The 16,551-nt window shown below is 28.9% G+C and overlaps 1 protein-coding gene across 4 annotated transcripts; it reads left to right on the forward strand.

Annotated features, from left to right (window-relative positions):
- The first annotated feature begins 13,742 nt into the window (after window positions 1-13,742).
- LOC114166081 (B3 domain-containing transcription factor NGA1-like) lies at window positions 13,743-16,323 on the forward strand. Of its 4 annotated transcripts, XM_028050737.1 has the most exons (3): window positions 13,793-13,913; window positions 14,418-14,562; window positions 14,788-16,323. In XM_028050737.1, exons 2-3 carry the CDS (start codon window positions 14,463-14,465, stop codon window positions 16,140-16,142), a joined length of 1,455 nt encoding a protein of 484 aa, XP_027906538.1. In that variant the 5' UTR covers window positions 13,793-13,913; window positions 14,418-14,462; the 3' UTR covers window positions 16,143-16,323. The 4 variants fall into 4 exon arrangements, with proteins under 4 accessions (XP_027906537.1, XP_027906538.1, XP_027906536.1 ...); XM_028050736.1 differs by lacking the exon at window positions 13,793-13,913 and adding an exon at window positions 13,743-13,761 and having other exon boundaries at window positions 14,418-16,323; XM_028050735.1 differs by having other exon boundaries at window positions 14,418-16,323.
- The last annotated feature ends 228 nt before the right edge of the window (window positions 16,324-16,551 follow it).

A 16,551-nucleotide genomic window follows, 5' to 3' on the forward strand; every position in this document is an offset into this window, starting at 1 on the left:
TTTTTAATATTTTAATATCAATTAATTATTTAAAAAATAAAATAAAAATCTCGTTAAAAATATAAAAATCACATTAATCAATTAATTTTCAATGATCTTATATTCAACATTAGAATGACATAATCTTATTTATTCAATGTCAAATAGTTAGAAAAAATTTAGAATTATATAACTTTTAAATTATAGTATAAAAAAACAATTGGATAAAGATGGAAGAATTATATAAAATATTATATAATTAAACTTATACAAAATTAATTTCACAACAACCAAAATATCTATTAACTTTTTAAACTTAAAGTTCACGGAGTTAAATTTTTTTTTAAATTATAACAAGAAAACAACAATTCAAGTTTAAAAACATTTCAAATGTTTCTTAACTTCTTTTTTCTAAATTTTAATGAAATATCTTTATTTTATAAACTAATAAAAATTATAATTCACTATTCCAATAAAATCAGACAAACAAAAAGCAAGATTCATAACAATAACATTAAATTATTATATTATAACAAATTAAATATTTTTATATAATTATAGTAATAAAATTACATATGAAAATGAATTAGAAAATAAAAATAATTACGTAAAAAATAATCAAAATAATATTTTACATAATAAAAAAAATATATAAAAAAAGTAAAAATAATCATATATGTATCCTATAAACGATTTGATACACCATTGAACGAAATCACTCAAAGAAAAACAATATAATTAAGGACTTCATAAGATAAAAAGTATCTTAAAGATTTGAAAAAACTTTCTAAATATTGAATTAGTCTAACCATTAAGAAAAATAAAAATTATTTTGGTTAAACTAAAATTCTTCAAATGATATAAAAATTAAGAATGAAAGAATAAAAAAAATAAGTTTTTTATATCATCAAAGTCAACAAAGGGTTTACCTGATTGAACACTTGAATTAAGAGACAAACAATCTCATGTGAAATAAAAATAGTAAATAATTCTTTAGAAGAGAATAGAAACAATCAAATATAAGATTTAAAAATTATTTGATTTAGTAAAATTTATAATATACCATTTAAATATAACTAAAAAAGAGAGCAAAATGTGTAAATGTGTAATATGCATGATAAGAGAAAAAAAGTACTTTTAAGATGTGAGTGGATTATGTAAATGGAGAAGAAGCCAAACAATTAGATGAGAGAAAAAAAAAATTATATAGTGAAAGAAAATAAAGAAAAGAGTTATGGAATTTAATATATATATATATATATATATATATATATATATATATATATATATATATATATATCGACAGTTTGTGATAATTAATTTTCTAATGTTAAGTAAGACACTGGTTCAGCCAAAATTAACAATAATTTTTTTCCTAATGTCAATTGAAAAAGTAAGACACTGGTTCAGCCAAAATTAACAATAATTTTTTTCCTAATGTCAATTGAAAAGTTTTCCGGTGAACATTGATTAAAAAAACTACAACTAACAATGTTCTAAAAATAATTTTGATGAAAGCTACTCTAAATAATCATGATCGACAAAAATCAACTATTTTGTTTAACATATATAGAGAAAACTTGTCAATATCACTTGCCAAAAATCTTGATGAACGTTAATAAAGAAAATAAAATCAAGCAACATTTATAATAAATACAAAATACCATAGACACGAACAAAATGCACCTAGTTCTACATTAAGGAATAATGAAAATTTGATGAATTTTCCGGTACTAAAACCTTCCACTTTACTTTCTAAAGAAGTTAACCCTCTCTCCAAAAATTAGCTGAAAAATATCATCATCTTCATAGTCGATACATTCTTCATACTTACCTCACCAAAAAAAAGTATATAATGTATCATAAACTTTAAATATTAAACATGTCTTCTCTCTTAATTTTGTCTTGTTAACTATTATATTATGTTTACAATTAAAACACCATCATGTTCATGTCACCGACAAAGCAAACTCTCCTCGAGTCTTCCCTTCAAACTCTCAGACAAAAACTCTTTCATTATTTTATACAAATTAGGAAAATATGTCTTATGTTGGTAATTGAGAAAATTTTGAATCATGGATCCGAGATAAGGACATCCCAAGATGAAAAAAGAAGCATGAGGGAAAAATTCTTAACGTATATTATGTATTCTTTATTTTATATTTTATTAATGCCGGGATGCTATTTATTAATTTTGTTTCATCTTAAAATTAAAATGAGTTGACGTTATTATTATTATATATATATATATATATATATATATATATATATATATATTTATTACAAATATATTTTGTTATTAACTATATTCATAATAGTTTTCCTAGCAAAACAGTAAGATTGGAGTCATAGCCAATTGCTAGAGATAGAAGTTATCAACTAAAAAATTTCTGCGCTGGAAATTGAAAAAGTCTATTGAGAAAACCATAAAAATAATAAAAAAAAAGGGTTAAATATGTTTTTGTCCCTCAAGTTTTAATGAATTTTGAAATTAGTCTTTCTTCGAATTTATACTAATTTAGCCTTCTATTTTTAGAAATACGTGGATTTAGTCATTCTTACCAAATTTTGTTAAATTTATTTGACATTTTAAATGCATTTTATGATAATATTTGAGTTAATATTGAAGCGAAAATGTGTCAAACGGTGTGAACAATTCAAATACTATCATGAAATACGCTTGAAACGTCGATAAACTTAACAAAATTTGGTTAGAAAGACTAAATCTACGTATTTCTAAAGATGAGTGACTAAATTGGTATAAAGTTTCGAAAATGAACTAATTTCAAAATTTACTAAAACTTGAGGGACCAAAAACATATTTAACCCTAAAAAGATACTCTGATTTTCTATAATTGAAGTTTATCCCCAACTTGCATGTGTGAGTTGGACACTAAACTTTTTTAAAATCAAAGTTGAGCTACTTTGACTTAGCCCTAACTGTAGACTACTTTAGGGCACATAGCATGTATAACTGTAAAGAACATAACTGTAAAGAAGAGCTATATGTTACATTATTTGAGAAAATCACTGTTTCTCGTAGAAAGTAAGAAAAAAAAGAGTAACACTTTCCATATAACAACTCTCATAAAATCAAATTTATAATAATTAATACAGAATTCTCAGATCAAACTAATAATCATTAATAAAGTGCTAATGTTGTTCTGGAATTACATACGCATGGATTGTAACGATAATAATGATAACAAAAGCTAGATGGTGTAGGTTCAGATGAAGTATTATTATAAAGGCATATAATAGTTGAAAGAAGATTAAGTGAGAGTGGTAGAAAGAAAGTATGTGGTGTAGGTATGATAGATATCATAAAATTCTGTGTGTAAGGTATACGTTTTTGTTTAAACTTGGTTTAATTTTACCTGAAATGTGAACCATAAAACAGATACATAGTGCAGGCAAATAAACATTGAATTGAAGAGAAAGCAGTGAGCAATACTAGATAAGGGTCTAGAAATTAATTCAGGACGAAATTGAAAGCATATACACAAGTTGAGTTATTGAGGTTTTCTTTTGTTGTATAATAATGACCCATAACTGTCTCTAAAGTACTACTTCACAAGAACCAGCTCTACTGTGTTGAAAATTCCTAATTGTTTTCATTCCTTTGAATTTCAAAAACCCTCATCACAGTTGCAGTGTTAGCTGGTTAAAAAAACTGGTCCAACCCCAACCCCAACCCCTTCCTTTTTTTCTCACTTCATTCCGATTCCCCAAACTCCAAGAATGGAAATCTGAAACTTGAAAGCCCCACCAAAAGTCCTGACCATATAGAAAGATGAACTCTATAAATGCACTACTGTACTATTTATGCATATATATTCAATAAAATTTAGTCTCACATTACTACTTTGCGTTGCTAATTCTTACATTGGCTGTTAAAAGCATTTACTCTACGGTTTTTATGATCATTAACTCACAGCTGACAAATAATATAGTTTACATTTATATGTATCGCTACCGAGAGCCACGTGGTGATTGCAATTGCAATAGCAATAGCATAGGATATATAATAGCTACAGCAGAAGTCTACTTTTCCATACATATTATCTGTTTTGGTAAATGTCAAATTTGCATATGATTCGGAAAACATTACTGTCACAGAGTGGTGTATAAACCTGAAGTCAGGGAAAGAATTAGACTTTGATAATTAAAGAGCTTTAAAAATCAAGTCCATTACCTAAACATAGAGAGAAGAAAATGTTGTATATTGTCATTATTATGGCTGACATCCATTTTCCCTGCAATCTCAGTTTTATTGTATTTTTGGTAAACCTAGGTTTCTCAGCCAAAAATCAAGTGTTGTTTCACTTATCTGATTATGCAGATAAAAACTGAAAAATCATGGTACTGGTGCGGGATTAATTAGGTTTAGGTTTATGGTTTATTGAAGCAATAAGTGGAGTTAGAGTGTGTATAAGGGTAGGCTAGGATTGAGGTGTTAGAAAGAGGAGGAGGTGGTCCAAAAACTCGAAAAATGCTACACACATAGCTGAAGCTAGCTATATTTGAGAAGACAACAGTTGCACCGTACCTCGAATTATTGTCATCCATGCCAGTGTTACACAATTCTCGTCTCTTGTGGAACCATTTATTACCTGGTTGCTGTAATGCACCTTACCATTCATATCACTCTACCCTCATTATATATCTACCACTATCTATTATACTATTACTCCCTCCCATCTTAACTTAACCATAAATCTTTCCCTCTGCATCAAATATTTCAACTTTTCTAGTTAAACAACACCCATTCACAACAACTGTATTTTTAGATGCCAATTTTGTTTAATAGCAGCTTTAATGAATGATTTAAGTATAGGGTTAAATATATAATTTGTATCTAAATTAAATATATAGATATTTTGTTTTGTAATTTATAAAAATCATATATCTATAGTGAATGACAGGTGGATCTTATATTATTATAGTTTACTATAAAATTCCGGTTGTTATTACATAGTAAATATTCTACGTTGTTACATGTGATATAAAACTTTATTTTGTCATATGGTAAAACACTCCATGTGGTATGGAGAAAAGGTTTTACATTATTTTGGTAAACTATATATTTAATTCAGGGATGGAACGCAATTTTTCAAATAGTTTGGGAAAGATCATATTTAATCCTATTAGAAAATTATTGAGAAAGAAAACATTTATCATACTTTGGTATTTCTTATATTATAAAAGTTTCCTTTTTAACAATTTTAATTATAGTTCTCCTTTCAATTAGTGTTAAAAACATCCTTTTTATTTAATTAGAGAGCAGACGCCATCTACCAAAAAGTAGTTATTATAAGGTGATGTTTTGTTTATAAAAAAAAGAAAACTACAAACATATATCTACAATGTATACTTTGTTCCTATAAAAAGTACTTTTTTTTGTATAACTTTTTATGAATAATTTAAAATACAACATTGTTTCTATTCAGCTTTTGTTTTTTCAATGTTTTTTTTCTGAATATTTTCTATATAAAAACTATATTGGAAAAGAAGAAATTAATTATTGATAGAGATAAAGAACATTTAATCAATTTCATGTCTTTCCCTTACTTTAAGTGGACAACAAAATCAATAATTGGTAAGATAGTCATACGAAAGAACAAGTTGTATAAGATCACATGCTCCTTCGACACCCTAAGATCATGTAGGGCATTACTAATGCATTGTTGAAATTGATTGTTCAGAAAGTGAGGCCACCTCGGAGGGAAACACTTCCTGAGATTTTTGACAACTTTAAGGTAAGTTATAGTCCTTAAACAACTTCAACTTATAGATATTCTACAAGTTAGCTATGCCTAACGACAACTTAGCCTCAAAATGATTCACTCATAGATGTTATAGGTCCTTCTCAAAGACTAGACAATGGGGATGATCTCAAGGTTCTAGAAAGTTCCAAATATTCAAGGATTTTGAAGCATGGATTGAAATTGAAGTTGTTTATGAAGTTTAGATTTTCAGATTTTGGGAGAGGAGGTTGAGTTATTGGTAGTGTGATGATGACAAGGAGAATGAGGGTGTAGGTTATCCAAGGAAACCTAATTGGATTGGTAGAGTTTAATGCCTTATTGTTAAGACATTAAGAACTCTAAACAAGGACATTTCACCTACTACTTTTTCAAACAAAGATATCTTTAGAGACAGAAATACCCTATGATTTTAAGATTTCTAAAACTTTTAAATTATTTGTCCATGTGATTTCTTTTATCTAAAATATAAGTAATGCAATATAGAAAAAAAACATGACTACTAAATTAAATAATTAATTATTATCACTGTTTCAATAAGTAGTGAGATTAGACACATAAATAATTAATACATGCATGTCCAAACAACAAAATAAAATTTAGTAATATGATATTGGAAATATACAAGCATATAAGAGGAATTTATTGACATTAGCCTATGTGAAACTTTGTAAACAACATCCTCCACTAACATTTTTGTTTTTTGTGAAAACAAATTTTACTACTATAAATATATAATCCAATAATGATTTATGTAAAACTTTACATAAGTAAACATTTATAAATGTATAATCATACAGCAAGTATTTGATTTTACATATAGAATATCGTAAAGAGGTTGGAAAAATTGTGCAATGAAGTATAAATTAATTAATGAATATTTTTTTATACTTAATTTATTTCATGAGAACTTTCAAGACATACATGCCATATTAATTTTCAAAGTTAAAATCTCATAGTATTGGTTCATATTATACACAAGACAAACATAAAATCTTACAATATGCTATTTTACAAAGTTTGACATCTAATTTCAATATAAATTTTCCTATATGCTACATACTTGTACTAAAGAGATCTTCCATAATTGAAAAGTAATTTCATAGAACTGTTGATACATTTATTAACAATTTATGCATCTGTTGATGATAAAAAGAAAAAGCATGGGATGTAATAATAATTTATTGAAATATAAAAGAGAGAGAGAGGGGTCCCCAATGGATATGATATTTTATTTTAATATTTTATATAGATATGGGTTTTGAGCTTTATAGGCTTTAAATTTGTGTTAGAAGCTAAAAGAAAAGAGAATGGGTGAGGACGGCGGCACCACCTTTGTTTTTTCTCTCTCCGATTGCCCTAGCTAGGCCTTAAATGGAATCTAGGTATGCAGTTGTTTTCTTTCTATCTGTCCACACCATGTGTTTGTGACATTTCCTCGGAAATTCTTGGTAAGTGTTACCAACTGTTTGCAGAATCTAACAAAAGTAAAACAAATATTGTGGTAGATTACTACAATTAATTGAAATATGTAACAGGCAGGGTCACAGATTAACCTATTTGTTTCGGGTATGAAACATGTATTTCCTTTTTCACATTCAATGGCTTCGGATTAGTTAGTAAATTTGAATTTCAATCGCTTTCTGGATTGCGTTGTCCACCTTTCCACCAACGAATAACAAACAAGAAAGGGAAATCAAATCAGTCTCTGTGTTGCTCTTTTCATAGCATTTCCACATCTCTTCTCTCAAACCAAGGATAACGTTATTTCAGGAAATTACTCTTCTTTCTTCCCTCTATTGTCGCTTTACTTTAGATTTATATCTATTTTTTATGATTATTTATGAACAAAGATAAAATAAATTAAGTTCATTAGTACAATAAAATTAAAGCTAATGAGAAAAATTACTTTTTTTTTATAAATATGTAACTTAGATTTATCGGCTTCTATAATAGTTCCCTTAGAAAAGTTACATTCTTGACCTAATTTTTATTGATTGATAATGTAACAAAAATATTAATATTAGAAGAAAAAAAAAACTTTATGAGGAAAAAAAAAATCATGACTATTTATAAGTTTTCAAGATGTGTTTTTCCCTAAAGGAATAAAGGACACGTCTATTTGGTACATTTGTTTTTTAGTACAAATTAGTATTTCGTCATGTGTATTGTATATGCTAAATATTTAATATTTAAAAATAATAACTATAATTCATAATAAATATATATTTTTATTATATTCGTCATGAATAAATCTTTGAAAAATATAAATTATGTTCAATTCTTTAGAAGAATAATTTAGGTTATAATATAATATTATTTTAATTATTAATAGTATATAACAATAATAAAGAATTTTTTATATAAATTCTTACCGATTTTATTTTTAAGGGAATATCATTTTAACTATTTTTTTATTATTTTTAAACTAATATCTAGGATAAAAAGATATCTATAAAATAAATGAAAACTACCCACAAATTACTTATATTTACTTTTTTATAATTTATAATAATAATATATCTTTTTTTCTCACAAAATGTACATATTTGCACATGTTTTCATGAGTTTCTACAAAAAGAATGAACAAATGTAACTTCAAGATGTAAAAGATAGAAAAGCACAAGTGATTAAGAAGATCAAAGAACACTAATATATACTAATAATAAAGTTATTGTCACGTTACGTGTAGAAGAAGGTTTAGAAAATTTTGTTAATGTAAAATCATACTACTATAAGAAGGTCATGTGTTATGATTAAGATTGTTGACTTTGATGATATAAGTATTTGAGAAGTGTATATATATAAATAATGTGTTGATGTGAAAATTAAAGTGAGATGTTTGAAAAGGATTTGAAGAAGAAGAAGAAGAATTATGTTTCTACCTCTCTGGTACAAGTTGAGTATGACAATGTTAATCTTTTTGGTTGTCTATATCAACTATGCAAATGTGCAATTTATGGTGATTGGAGAGTTTGCCCAAAACCATAGAAATAGGCACATAGATCACACACTGGACCACATGATACTTACTTTTCATAAACATAGCCATCCATCTATTTGGTATAGAGCTAGCTAGCACCATTTTCAATTTATTGTACAGTCTACAGTATTCAAATCCACTGCTTCTCCCAACAATATAATCACCCATCAAACAGACAACGACATCTTTGCTTTCTGCTCTCAACAACCATAACCATACACACACAAACATCTATCCAAAGGTGAAATGTCTAAACCCCCATTGTTTTTTTTTTTGTTTTTTTTTACCACACAATCATTTCAAACAAACCAATTGTGTGTATACTGTTCACAACAGTAACTAGTCTTCTAACTTTCCCATTACTTTCCAATTCATGGTTATCAATATATTGTTAGTGTAATATACTTATTTCATAATTCTTTGATTTTTGTGATATTTATTTAGTTTCTTTTCACTTTTTATGGTGTGTTTTACTTAAATAAAAATATAATATAAAACATGTTAGAAACTTAAATGTGAGTTTAAGTCTCATGTAACTATATAAATGAAAAGGTTTAGTTATTTATAAAGAAGAAGAAGAAAAACTCGTAAACATGCTATGTTAAATTTTCAAATTGGAAATGGTGTTAAATTCTTTATATGGGTTAAAATTTATTTTAATATCTTATTTAAAATATAGAATTGGAAGAAATAATTAGATATAGGTATGAATTGATATTTTAATTATATCTCTATTAGGGTAGGAACAAATGTACAATATAAAATAGTAGAAGGATATGTTGGAAAAAAAATAATCTTATTATATTTTTGTATATATTTTATTACTACATATTTATTTTCATGATAACAAAAATATTTTGTATGAGTTTGAGTTTTTTTTTTGTTGTTGTTGTTATCGATCTCCAAAAAAAGTAATATAGTAACATTTTTGCAGAAAAAAATTAATTGATGTAAGAAGATTTTATGAACTCTTTTATATTAAATTGAGACATATTTCTCTTACATACTTTGAGTCCCCCTCTCATTTCTCTCTTACAACTTCATTGTTTCCACCCACCTTCATTGTCCTTGATGAGACACCATGGTCTTTCTCTTAGATAGAGTTTCACCATCTGTCTTTCTTGTAAATTGTGCATACAAACAAAGATATGCATTTACCATGTTCATATCCACTCTTTTCCCTCGACTTGGATTTGAGTTCTACAATGATGACCCTCCTTGTTTGATAATACTATGATGTTTGCAACAAATTGAAATTTAAATACATGAAACATAAGCTTTGATTTGAAAAACATAATTATTTTCTAAATAGAAACTCACCTTAGTCTATAATTATGTTGAATTTTTTTTACTAGGATAAATCAAGGAGATTGATTATTGGATAAATTAAAAAGATTGATCATCCATGAGGCATGAGTTATCCATAAGAGATCTAACACCACATTCAATATAAAACCTAAGATTTAATATTTACGAGTTTATTTTTTTTATATACCATTTAACTTTATCATTTTGATGTGAGACTTTCAATTTATATTTAAATTTCTAAAAATTTAACCAAATTTATGATTTTTATATTTCACGTTGGTGATTTGTTTTCTTTTAATAATTCATTGTGCTCTTGATTCATACCAAGTATATATATTTGACATTTGTTTTGGTATGAAAGACTTAGGTGATGTTTCAATATTTTAGGTATCTGGGTTTATTATGATAGGTCATTTAAAGAGGGTTTAAAACATTCAATACATACTATTCTTGTGTGTTGTGCATGTTTAAAGAGGTGAAAAAAAAAATTCAATTTTGAATTTCAATTTTGTTTTAAAAAATGTGATTAGTAAAATTGAATAATGTTAACTAACTTTTTAATTACAACAAAAGTGTAAGAATTCTACTTAGAGAGAGTATAAAACATTACTATCTTGTTTTATTGCTTCAATCATGGCTAAGTTACGCTCAAACCAGTAGTAGTATTTAATATTTATTAATATTATAAGATATTTTAAGTAATAAAATAATATAAATTTATAATAAAATTAAAATAAATATATTAATACGTGTTTAAGGAATTATTATTTACCAAATTTAATAATGTGAGAATTGATATTAAAATAACCAAATTGATGTTTGTGTGTCACATGAATTAACAAGATAGGACTTTGAATTGACACAGATTGGTATCTAAACCAATTCTCAGTTAAACAATAAAACAAACTCGTTTAATCCTCATTTTAAAACAAAATAATCTCTCATTGAAAATTTAAACACTATGTTCCAAATATTGAAGTACATGTTAAGCTTAAATCTGAAATAATTAATTTTTTCGTTTATTTTGCTTCCATATGCATATAAGAATACCGTTCTGAAAATTAAATTGAATCGATTGGTCGGTCGAGGTAGAAAATCAATAAACTGATCATGGTGGTGTTTGATTCAAACAAATCATAAAAATAACATGTAGAAAAATTGGTGAAAGAGTCAAGATCTAAAATTAATAAAACGAGTCAAATTGAGGAAAAAGTGTTTCAGCACATTTTTTATTTTTTTTTTCATACAAAGATGAAAAATGAAAACAAATTACTTTTTTTTATAAATTTTAAATTTAAATGTGTTGTTATTCCCGGATAATGTTGTGTATTCTTGAAATTAGACTCAAATATTATAAGATATTTCATTTAAAATTTTGTAAAAATTTATAAAATCATAAAATCATGTTATTATAGTTTCCATATTATTAGCATATTTTAATGACATAAACTTCACCAGATTTACTTATTATATTTGAAAATACTGAATAAATAAACCTTAAATGAGTGAGTTGAGTTAGTGATTTGTTTTTGAAAACACTGTTTAATACTGTAATTGAATTGATGAATATGTACGGAAGAAAAAGGATCAACCATGTGCAGGAGAACTAAATCATCGGTTATGTTTAATTGCATATTTTATGTGAACTTGTTTTAATTTGTTACACACTTCAACTTGGTTCAGTTTCAACTTTGTAGTTATTTTCCTATCTTAAATACTTTATCCATATTCAATAAGTCTATAGAAAATACCAGTTATTTATCTTCTTAAGGAAATTTTTAACTTTCAAAAGCTGCTTATTGAAATTTGTCTTATTTAGAAAATTTGATCAACAATAGAAAGGAAAAAAAAAAATTGAGAATTAATTGTTGGGTACAATCTCGTAGCTACCTGCTACTTCTTATTATTAATTAAATATCATCACATGTGCATGTTTTTGATATTTCAATCATTAGTGTTTAGGGAAACACAAATGAATTATGTTTCTTGTTTTGTCAAAGCATATTCATACTAAAATTAAAAATAAAGACCACCCCAAATGCGACAATATTTGAAATACAAATATATAAATTAAACTTTTTAATCTTAAAATTTCACTACAACATTTTGGAGTTTAAACCATACTAAATTAAATAACGATTAAATAAATATGGTCTAAACATATAATAAACAACATTTTTATAAATATTGTATAAATATCATGAAAACCTATAATTATATAACTATTGTTTTAAACTGTATGGACAAAATCATTAAAAATGTGGTCTAAAAACATAGACGAGATATAAAATCGATTTGAAAAAAATGATGTCTGTTATGAGGAATTTAAGCAATGATTTTAAAGTATTGTTATATTAAAAACCGTTACTTATAATTTATAACTACACTCACATATACCACGCCTACAAAACTGTGGTCTAATATTTAGACCGCAGATTTTATAATTTATATCACAATTTTGTGCTATCATCTAAAGTGATTTTTTTATAGTGTGTATTTATTTATTTTAAATTAAATTATTATATAGACTGTCATATTCAAAATTAGTAGAATTATTAATTAAACATTAACAAAAATCAAAAAGTCCCTTTCCTAGAAAAAATATAAATTTCATAAGCTCATAAAATACGACATGAAAATTGTATTTTTTTTATCAGTTAAAAAAAAACAATAATTGAATAAAGAATGTTGTCTTCTTTTTCTTACATGAGTATATTTCATAACATAACAGAAGTAGGTTCGTTTTGGTTCACCACTTTCCCTTACAACAATAAAGGCGAATTTATAAGAACGAAAGTTGAGGTGGTGTGAAGAAGTAATAAAATGGATGTATATGGAAAAGTTTATGCAGAGAAGAAATTGGAAAGGAAAATAAATTATGCATACGTGATGATAATGACAATAAGGAAGAAGTAATATAATTAAAAGCCAGAAAGAACTAAAAGGTGATATTTGGCATGTTTTTTGGGATCCGGGACATTAAATTATGACTGAGCTCGGGAGTTGGAGGTTTTGAAGAAGAAGTTATTGGTCTGGAATATATTTATTTTTCCCTTAAATTTATACAGTTGAGGAATATTGAAGAGGGAATCATATCTATGGTTGCATAGGAGGCAGTAGCTGAGAAAATGAAATGATAATTCAATGAGAATGAAGGAAAAAAGAAAGAGCTATTAGATTCTCATGTTTAGTGGTAAAAAAAAACCATGAAAAAAAAAACATTATTAAAAGTTAAACTGATGTTTTGTTATGAAACATATACATTTGACAGTGTTGTAATTGTGAAAAAAATTATGGGTATGAAGGTGGGAGGGACCAGAAGAGAGAGAGCACACAATGAATGGCACCAAAAGTCAAAAAAAAGAGAAACTCAAATCAACCTAACACTGTGCACTCTCTCTGTTTCTCTCTCCTCTACTACACCGTTGGCACTGCATTGTGTTGTGTTGCATCTCCCTCTACTTCTCTTCTGTCTAGTAACAACAACTTGTCATAGATATCCTTTCCCTTTTCCACATTAAATAATTTTGAGAAACTAAAAAAAAAAAAATGGGGAGGGATGAGATTTAACAAAGTGGAGGTCTTTGCTTCTGGAAACAAGTGGCCTTTTAGTGTAGAACCGGAAGCATATATTGTACAGATTATTATTATTGTTATCCCAAATATCATGAAAATGACTACTTGCTCACATGACCCCAATACGCACATTATTCATGGGCCCCCCACGTAAGTGTAGTAACCCTCTTTTCTTTCCCCTTCTCTCTTTTTTTCTTTTTTTCTCTCTGTTGTTGTTGTTGTTGATGTGTTTAAGAATAAAACTGGGTTGCAACAAATATTTTTGGTTCTTTTTTGTTACTTGTAAAGAAGCTTCCTTTGAGGTAACTACACACTTGTGTTAGCTAAAACTCACATCACCCTCTTTCCCATCTCCATCTCTCTAACATATTCTTCAGCTGTTTAGGTCAACAATAACCCCGTTTTGAATCCTCCATGCCTTCTCTTTCTTTAGGGTTTGATGCCTCATGGTCAAATATGAAGGCACCGACTCTTACAATTCTCTTCTAGTACTAAATAACCACCTGCTTTTCTTTGTTTTCTTCACAGCCTCACATATCTATCTGCCTACTCAAATATCTTCTTAGCTCTCCAACTATATATTTATTTCTTATATATATATATATATATATATATATATATATATATATAATCTTGTCAATTTCCAGACTCTAAATTTTGCATTTTTATTTTTTTTTATTTTCTCCTTTACTTCTTTTTCCTTCTCTTCCTTCTCTCCTCTTGTTCTTCTTGTTCTTGTTGTCTTCTTTTATGATTTCATATTTTTTCAATTATTTGGTGACATTGTTTAATTTGGTGAGATCCAGAGGCTGTAATTAGCAGAATTGAAGGTGGGGTCAGTGTGTAATTTTATGGAGTTGATGCAAGAAGTGAAAGGGTATTCCGATAGCAGAGAGGAGGAGGAGGAAGAGGAAACAGCAGAAGAAATCGTGACGAGAGAAGAAAGCAGCAGTAAGCACCACTACCCCTTTTCTTCTCCCTCTTTGTCTTTATCTCCTGCTCCTTCAATATCAAATTATACTTCTACTACTTCTGCTGCACGTCCTCATCACCATCATCATGTAATAAATATTCCTCACCAACAAAATCCATGGCTGGGGATGAATATTCATGATCATGATCATCATCTTCAGTCTCCAGAGACCACTGAATCTCACAATTCATCATCTGGGTTAGGGTTGTTACACCAACACCAGGATGCAGCAGCTTCCAATTTCATCATCACCAATCATCATAATCATCATCACCACCACACAACGAAGCAGCTAGATTTCATGGACTTGACACTGGGGGGCAGCAAGGATGAGGGGAATTTGCAGGGATCAGGAGGTGGTGCTGCTTCTTCTGTGTTTCCTCATCATGCAACTGCTAGTTCTTCTGCCGATGCTAACGTTAGCAACCTGCAGCAGCCTTCTGAGAAGGAGCACATGTTTGACAAAGTTGTGACGCCGAGTGATGTGGGTAAGCTGAACCGGTTGGTGATACCAAAGCAGCACGCTGAGAAGTATTTCCCTCTTGATTCCTCGGCCAATGAGAAGGGGCTGCTGCTAAATTTTGAGGACAGGAATGGTAAGTTATGGAGGTTCAGGTACTCCTATTGGAACAGCAGCCAGAGCTATGTGATGACCAAAGGCTGGAGCCGTTTTGTGAAGGAGAAGAAGCTTGATGCCGGTGACATTGTGTCCTTCCAGCGAGGTGTAGGGGAGTTGTATAGGCATAGGTTGTACATAGATTGGAGGAGAAGGCCCGATCACCATCACCATCATGGCCCTGACCCTTCAGCCTCCCTTTTCACACCTTTCTTCCTTCCCAATCAGCCTCACTTCATCAGATGGGGTGCCACTGGCAGATTCTACTCCCTCCCCTCTCCCAACCCACCACGCCACCATGACCATTTGAACCAACACCTCAATTACAACAACACCATGTATCATCAACATCACCATCCCTTTCATCACCAATTGCAAGGTGCTGCTGCTGCTGCTGGAGGAAATGGAACTCATCACTACAACTATCATGACATGAGTAGTTCAGGATCTGGCTCCGTCTATTACCTCAGGTCTACCCCCCCACCAATGCCATTCGCCGATCACCAAACCTTGAACACAAGACAACAACAACAACAAGAGGGGGGGAATGTTTCTTCTCATACTCCTATAATCATTGATTCTGTTCCGGTTGCTCACCACCACCATCATCTCCACCACCACCACCATGGTGGTTCTAGTACTAGCACAAGTCCTAGCACTGCAGGGAAAAGACTTAGGCTGTTTGGGGTGAATATGGAATGTGCTTCTTCAACATCAGAAGACCCCAACTGCTTCAGCTTATTGTCCTCATCTTCAATGGCACATGCGACAATGGCTAATTCCAATTCACCTCCCTCTTCTTCACTACCACCTCTTCAGCTTTTGAGGGAAGACTCACTTTCATCACCATCATCGGCAAGGTTTGGGGATCAGAGAGGGGAACAACAACAACAACCTTCAATGCTTTTTGATCTGGATCCTTCTTTGCAATACCGGCAGTGATAAACAAATTGATCAAGAAACAAATAATCAAGAAGATACGAGTTTGATCTAAAGTCACCTGGGCTAGCTACACTTTCTTTTGCAGCATTTTTATTATATTTTAAATTTTTTTTTTCCCTTTCTCTTTTGTTTCTTTCATCAGCTACAAAGGAAAGAAAAGGCTCCCAGACTTTCTTGTTCTTCTGCTTCTTCTTTTGATCAGTAATTAGTTTTTAGCTTTTGCACGTTTTGGAGTCTTTAGTACGTTTAGAACTGCTCAATGAATTAATTAGCTTGGGATTTGGGCCCTGAAGAAATGGAATATCCATCGTTTCACAACCTAAAGAGGGAAATGAAATCCATATGGAGATCAATTACGTTTAGACCTTTTTCAATTGTGTATAATACAACACAAATATATATATATTAT

This window comes from Vigna unguiculata, chromosome 10 (genome assembly GCF_004118075.2).
Source record: "Vigna unguiculata cultivar IT97K-499-35 chromosome 10, ASM411807v1, whole genome shotgun sequence".
In the NCBI taxonomy this organism is placed as follows: Eukaryota; Viridiplantae; Streptophyta; class Magnoliopsida; order Fabales; family Fabaceae; genus Vigna; species Vigna unguiculata.